The 7,689-nt window shown below is 45.8% G+C and overlaps 2 protein-coding genes across 2 annotated transcripts in view; both read left to right on the top strand.

The window, feature by feature from the left end:
* LOC139029328 (keratin, type I cytoskeletal 9-like) overlaps positions 1-1,208 on the top strand; it is a 10,605-nt gene extending 9,397 nt beyond the window's left edge. The window contains exon 3 of the mRNA XM_070449059.1: positions 1,203-1,208. Within this exon, the coding sequence (XP_070305160.1) occupies positions 1,203-1,208 (6 nt within the window). The remainder of the gene's footprint in view (positions 1-1,202) is intronic.
* A 697-nt stretch (positions 1,209-1,905) lies between these two features.
* The window catches only part of LOC111979465 (RNA-binding protein 10), a 12,285-nt gene continuing 6,501 nt past the window's right edge, over positions 1,906-7,689 (top strand). Inside the window, exons 1-4 of the mRNA XM_024010031.2 lie at positions 1,906-2,134; positions 2,226-2,286; positions 2,380-2,568; positions 7,611-7,681. Of these exons, the coding sequence (XP_023865799.2) occupies positions 2,081-2,134; positions 2,226-2,286; positions 2,380-2,568; positions 7,611-7,681 (375 nt within the window). The 5' untranslated portion in view covers positions 1,906-2,080. The remainder of the gene's footprint in view (positions 2,135-2,225; positions 2,287-2,379; positions 2,569-7,610; positions 7,682-7,689) is intronic.

Below are 7,689 nucleotides of genomic sequence, written 5' to 3' on the forward strand. Positions count from 1 at the left end.
AAAGAGAGGAGAGAAAAAAGGGAAAGAGAGGAGAGAAGAGAAGAGAGGGAAAGAGAGGGGAGAAGAGAGGGAAAGAGAGAGAGAAGAGAGGGAAAGAGAGGAGAGAAGAGAGAGAGGAAAGAGAGGGAGAAGGAGGAGAAAGAGGGAGAGAGAGGAAGAAAGAGAGGAGAGAAGAGAGGAAAGAGAGAGAGAAGAGAGAAAGAGAGGAGAGAGAGAAGGAGAGAGAGGAAGAGAAAGAGGGAAGAGAAGAGGAGAGAGAGAGGGAAAGAGGTGAGAAGAGAGGACAGATGTGAGAAGAGGGGAAAGAGGTGAGAAGAAAGGAAAGAGAGGAGAAGACAGGGAAGGAGAGGGAGAAGAGAGGGAAAGAGAGAGAAAGAGAGGAAAGAGAGGAGAGAAGAGAGGAAAGGAGAGGAGAGAAGAAAGGGAAAGAGAGGAGAGAAGAAAGGGAAAGAGAGAAGAAGGGAAAGAGAGGAGAGAAGAGAAGAGAGGGAAAGAAGTGAGAAGAAAGGGAAAGAAGGGGAGAAGAGAGGGAAAGAGAGAGAGAGAGAGGGAAGAGAGGAAAGAGAGGAAGAGGAAGATGGAAAGAGAGGAGAGAAGAGAGGGGAAGAGAGGAGAGAAGAGAGGGAAAGAGAGGAGAGAAGAAAGGAAAGAGGGGAGAAGTAAAGGGAAAGAGAGGAGAGGAGAGAAGAGAGGGAAAGAGGGAGAGAGAGAGGGAAGAGAGGAGAGAAGAGAGGGAAAGAGAGGAGAGAAGAAGGGAAAGAGAGGAGAGAAGAGAGTGAAAGAGAGGAGAGAAGAAGAGGGAGAGAGAAGAGGGGAAAGAGGTGAGAAGAGAGGGAAAGAGGTGAGAAGAAAGGAAAGAGAGGAGAGAAGAGAAGAGAGGAAAGAGAGGAGAGAAGAGAGGGAAGGAGAGAAGAGAAGAGAGGGAAAGAGAGGAGAAGAGAGGGAAAGAGAGAAAAATGAGGACAAAGAGAAATGTAAACCTTCAGCTCAAGGGAAATTGGACGGACGGAGAGCTGTAATGTGTGTGTCGATCGGCCACCCTGTTAGCCGTGTATGTGTGTGTGTGTGTGTGTGTGTGTGTGTGTGTGTGTGTGTGTGTGTGTGTGTGTGTGTGTGTGTGTGTGTGTGTGTGTGTGGTGTGTGTGTGTGGGAGAGAGTGTGTGTTTTGTCAAACCCCCCCCTTAAGGGAACCCTGGTCACAGTGTTAGCCAACCTGACCCCCACCCCCCAACCTGGCAACACAACCAGTAGAAAACAAGACAGTATCACCATTCAATATTCATACGGTATATTGCACAACGCAGCAATGGTGAGGAGGAGCGTGCACAAGTGGGAACGGTCTGTGGTTTAAAATATATCTCCCACCTACATCATTTGATTAAGTCATGTGATACTGTAGTCCCACTTTATGACTCTGCGTGTTTCATTTAACAACAATGCGTGTCAGTCAGTTACATGTTTCATTTAACAACAATGGTGTCAGTCATGTTACATGTTTCATTAACAACAATGGTGTCAGTCACGTTACATGTTTCATTTAACAACAATGGTGTCAGTTAGTTTACATGTTTCATTCAATCAACAATGGTGTAATTAAGTTACATGTTTCATTGAACAACAATGGTGTAATTAAGTTACATGTTCCCTCTCTTCTCACCTCTTTCCCTCTCTTCTCTCCTCTCTTTCCCTCTCTTCTCACCTCTCTTTCCCCTTCTTCTCTCCTCTCTTTCCCTCTCTTCTCTCCTCTCTTTCCCACTCTTCTCTCTTTCACTTTGTTTCCCACTCTCTCTCAATTCAATTCAATGGGCTTTATTGGCATGGGAAACATCTCTCTCTCATTCTGCCCTCTTGTGAGTGGGCTCCTCTCTCTCTAGAATGTGACCCACTTATCTATGATAATCATTATTTGTTTCTCTCTCTCTTTGTCTCTTTCTCCCTCTGTCTCCCTCATTCTCTTGGTCTTCTCTCTCTCTCTCTCTCTTGGTCTTCTCTGTCTATCTCTCTTTCTCTTTTTCTCTCTCTGCCTGTCTCTCTCTCTCTCTTTCAGAGGGTTCTGTCTATCCTAGGCCAGAGGGTGTCTATGCACTACAGTGACCCTAAACCACGCGCCAATGAGGACTGGCTCTGTAACAAGGTACAACAACAGCTAACAACCTCACTGTGTGTGTTCCCATATTGTTCTCCTTTGTCACTGGTACTGATCACCTCTGTTGCTGTTTTAACAGTGTGGGGTTCAGAACTTCAAGAGGAGAGAGAAGTGCTTTAAATGTGGTGTTTCTAAATCAGGTAAAATCAGATACGGTGCACCTAACACCCGATGATAAACACAGATGTGTTTTGTGTTGTCCACTGGGATATCTGACTGTGTGTTACCTTTAGAGGCAGAGCTGAAACTGCCCCAGCTGAGGGAGTTACCCCTGGGGGGGCATCAGAAGGATGGCTTACTGCCCCTCCCTGCCCTCTACCAGCCAGCTGCTACCACCTCTACTGCCGTCACCACTCCCAGGGCCGGGGGCAAGGCCGGGGCAGGGGGAGCTGATACACAGCAGGCTGAGGTGGCCAACGACAGTAAGTCTCTCTCTCTCATTTTACATTTTAGGTGCTTTATTGGCATGGGAAACAAATGTTTACATTGCCAAAGCAAGTGAAGTAGATAACAAACACAAGTGAAATAAACAATAATACATTTACAGTAAATATTACACTCACAAAAATGACAAAATAATAAAGACATTTAAAATGTCATATTATGTCTATATACAGTTGAAGTCGGAAGTTTACATACACTTAGGTTGGAGTCATTAAAACTCATTTTTCAACCACTCCAGAAATGTCTTGTTAACAAACTATAGTTTTGGCAAGTCGGTTAAGACATCTACTTTGTGCATGACATAAGTCATTTTTACAACAATTGTTTACAGACAGATTATTTCACTTATAGTTCACTGTATCACAATTCCAGTGGGTCAGAAGTTTACATACACTAAGTTGACTGTGCCTTTATTGTTAAGGCTGTGTACGGGAGGCGAAGTCAGGTGCAGGAGAGCAGAGTAGATTTAATTAACAGGCGCACTTTCATTCCGGTCAAGAAACAGGCACAAAATGACATCAAAGTGCCCAAAAGAAAACACGGAACATGTACAGAAGTCTAGTGCGTGAACATCTCACATAACAATAAACAAACAACACGAAGACATGGAGGGGAAGAGAGGACGAAATACATGCAGTGTGATTAGATCATGAAAACCAGGTGTGTATGGAAACAAGACAAAACAAATGGATACATGAAAAATGGAGCGGCGATGGCTAGAAAGCCGGTGACGTCGATCGCCGAACGCCGCCCGAACAAGGAGAGGAGCCGACTTCGATGGAAGCTGTGACAGTACCCCCCCCCCCGACGCCGACACCGGCCTCATGGTCGACCCGGAGGGCGAGGCGCAGGGCGATCCGGTCAGCGACTGTGAAACTCCCGTAGCAGTTAAGGGTCCAGAATATCCGCAACCGGGACACAGCACCTCTCCTCCGGACCGTACCCCTCCGACTCCACGAGGTACTGAAGGCCCCCCGCCCGACGCCTCGAATCGAGGATGGTACGATGTCCCGAGGGGGCGGAGGAACCTCCCGCACCTCAGATTCCTGGAGCGGACTAGCCACCACCGGCCTGAGGAGAGACACATGGAACGAGGGGTTAATACGGTAATCAGAGAGAAGCTGTAATCTGTAACACACCTCGTTCACTCTCCTCAGGACTTTGAATGGCCCCACAAACTGCGGACCCAGCTTCTGGCAGGGCAGGCGGAGGGGCAGGTTTCGGGTCGAGAGCCAGAACACCAGGGTCTCACTGCGGTGACGGTCCGCGATGGTCTTCTGGCGAAGCGCGGTACGCTGGAGGTGAACATGGACGACCTCCCATGTCTCCTCGGCACGCCTAAACCAGTTATCCACCGCAGGAGACTGGATGTTTTGCTAGCACAGACTGGATGTTTTGCTAGGACAGACTGGAATATGTTCCGGGATTCATCCAATGGCATTGACGAGTATACCACCTCACGTCATTGGCTTAATCATTAAGTGCACCGACGACGTCGTTCCCGTACGTACATATCCCAACCAGAAGCCATGGATTACAAGCAACATCCACACCGAGCTAAAGGCTAGAGCTGCCGCTTTCAAGGAGAGGGACACTAATCCGTACGCTTATAAGAAATCCAGCTATGCCCTCAGACGAACCATCAAACAGGCAAAGCGTCAATACAGGACTAAGATTGAATCCTACTACACCGGCTCTGACGCTTGTCGGATGTGGCAGGGCTTGCAAACTATTATGGACTACAAAGGGAAAACCAACCGCGAGCTGCCCAATGACGCGAGCCTACCAGACGGTCTATATGCCTTTAATGCTCGCTTCGAGGCAAGCAACACTGAACCATACATGAGAGCACCAGCTGTGATCACGCTCTCCGTAGCCAATGTGAGCATGACCTTTAAACAGGTCAACATTCACAAGGCCGCGGGGCCAGACGGATTACCAGGATGTGTACTAGAGACTAGTAGAGACTGACATTTTCAAACTCTCCCTGACCGAGTCTGTAATACCTATATGTTTCAGGCAGTCCACCATAGTCCCTGTGCCCAAGAACGCCAAGGTAAACTGTCTCAATGATTACCGCCCTGTAGCACTCATGTCTGTAGCCATGAAATGCTTTGAAAGGCTGGTCATGGCTCACATCAACACCATCATCCCAGAAAACCTAGACCCACTCCAATTCGCATACCGCCCCAACAGATCCACAGATGACCCAATCACATTCCCCAATGACCTTTCCCACCTGGACAAAAGGAACACCTATGTGAGAATGCTGTTCATTGACTACAGCTCAGCGTTCAACACCATAGTGCCCTCAAAGCTCATCAATAAGCTAAGGACCCTGGGACTAAACACCTCCCTCTGCAACTGGATCCTGGACTACCTGACGGGCCGCCCCCAGGTGGTAAGGGTAGGTAACACCACGCTGATCCTCAACACAGGGGCCCCTCAGGGGTGCGTGCTCAGTCCCCTCCTGTACTCCCTGTTCACTCATGACTGCATGGCCAGGCACGACTCCAACACCATTATTAAGTTTGCTGACGACACAGCAGTGGTAGGCCTGATCACCGACAACGATGAGACAGCCTATAGGGTGCCAGGACAAGACAAAGGAGATGATTGTGGACAACAGGAAAAGGAGGACCGAACAAGCCCCCATTAACGTCGACGGGGCTGTAGTGGAGCGGGTCGAGAGATTCAAGATCCTTGGTGTCCACATCACCAACAAACTATCATGTTCCAAACACACCAAGACAGTTATGAAGAGGGCACGACAACGCCTTTTCCCCCACAGGAGACTGAAAAAATTTGGCATGGGTCCCCAGATCCACAATAAGTTCTACAGCTGCACCATCGAGGGCATTCTGACCGGTTGCATCACCGCCTGGTATGGCAACTGCTCGGCATCTGACCGTAAGGCGCTACAGAGGGTAGTGTGTATGGCCCAGTACATCACTGGGGCCAAGCTTCCTGCCATCCAGGACCTATATACCAGGCAGTGTCAGAGGAAGGCCCCAAAAATTGTCAAAGACTCCAGTCACCCTGTTTTCTCTGTTCTAAATATTTTATTAGATGTTCTATGTATCTTTCTCTATCTCTCTTTTTCTGTAGGTCTCTCTCTATCTATGACACCACCATTTTCTGTCATTTGGTTTGTAGTGAAATATCTGTTTATGATTTGAAGATGTACCAAAATATGTTGTTATTGGTTTATTGTACCTCATTAACGGTCATACACAGGGCCTTCAGAAAGTATTCACACCCCTTGTCTTTTTCCACATGTTGTTGTGTTACAGCCTGAATTTTAAATGGATGAAATTGAGATTTTTTTTGTCACTGGCCTACCCACAATACCCCATAATGTCAAAGTGGAATTATGTTTTTAGAATTATTATTTTTTACAAAAAAATATAATAATAATAATGTTTTGAGTCAATAAGTATTCAACCCCTTTGTTATGGCACGCCTACCTTGGCCAAAAGTTCAGGAGTAAAATTTTGCTTAACCATTCACGTAATYAGTTGCGTGGACTCTGWGTGCAATAAWAGTGTTTAACATGATGTTTMAATAACTACCTCATCTCTGTACCCCCACACATACAATTKTCTGTAGGGTCCCTTAGTCAAGCAGTGAATTTCAAACACAGATTCAACCACAAAGACCAGGGAGGTTTTCCAATGCCTCTCAAAGGGCAGCTATTGATAGATGGGTAAAAATAAAAACAGCAGACATTGAATATCCCTTTGAGCATGGTGAAGTTATTAATTACACTTTGGATGATGGTATCAATACACCCAGTCACTACAAATATACAGGCATCCTTACTAACTCAGTTGCCGGAGAGGAAGGAAACCGCTCTGGGATTTCACTATGAGGCCAATGGTGACTTTAAAACAGTTACAAAGTTTAATGGCTGTGATAGGAGAAAACTGAGGATGGATCAACAACATTGTAGTTGCTCCACAATACTAACCTAAATGACAGAGTGAAAAGAAGGAAGCCTGTACAGAATACAACTATTCCGAAACATACATCCTGTTTGCAACAAGGCACTACAGTAATARTGCAAAAAATAATGTAAAGCAATTCATTTTTTGTCCTGAATAAAAAGTTGTATGTTTGGGGCAAATCCAATACAACAAATGACTGAGTACCACTCTCATATATTCAAGCATAGTGGTGGCTGCATCATGTTATGGGTATGCTTGRAATCATTAAGGACAGGGGAGTTTTTCAGGATAAAAAATAAAAAGAATGGAGCTAAGCTAAAAAATTCCATCAGACACTGGGGGATTCATTCACCTTTCAGCAGGACAATAACCTTAAACACAAGGGCACATATACACTGTTACTTACCAAGAACACAGTGAATGTTCCTGAGTGGCCGAGTTACAGTTTTGATTTAAATCCATTTGAAAATCTATAGCAAGACCTGAAAATGGTTGTCTTGCAATGATCAACAACCAATTTGAAAGTGCTTGAAGAATTTTTAAAGGAATAATGGGAAAATGTTGCACAATCCAGGTGTGGAAAGCTCTTAGACACTTACCCAGAAAGACTCACAGCTCTAATCGCTTCCAAAGGTGCTTCTATAAGCTATTGACTCAGGGGTGTGAATACTTCTGTAAATTAGATATTTCTGTATTTCATTTTCAATAKATTTGCTCAAATTTCTAAAAACATGTTTTCACTTTGTCCATTGGGAATTCAGGCTTCATTTTATCCATTGGGAATTCAGGCTTCATTTTATCCATTGGGAATTCAGGCTTCATTTTATCCATTGGGAATTCAGGCTTTAACACAACAAAATGTGGAATAAGTCGAAGGGATATGAATACGGTCTGAAGGCACTGGACCTGTCTCTTTCCTTTACCTTCTCTCCCCCCTCGCTCTCAACCAATCTCTCCAGCTCTGATCCTGAGGAACCTGGGTCCCCATACTTCTCCAGACTCCGTCCTGTTTGCTACTCTGTCTCCTTCTAATGTTCTCTCTCTCTCCTCTTCCCCATCTCTCCTCTCTCCAGCTCTGATCCTGAGGAACCTGGGTCCCCATACCTCCCTGGAGTCCATCCTGTCTACTCTGTCTCCTTCTAATGTTCTCTC

Source organism: Salvelinus sp. IW2-2015, linkage group LG19 (assembly GCF_002910315.2).
Source record: "Salvelinus sp. IW2-2015 linkage group LG19, ASM291031v2, whole genome shotgun sequence".
Lineage (NCBI taxonomy): Eukaryota > Metazoa > Chordata > Actinopteri > Salmoniformes > Salmonidae > Salvelinus > Salvelinus sp. IW2-2015.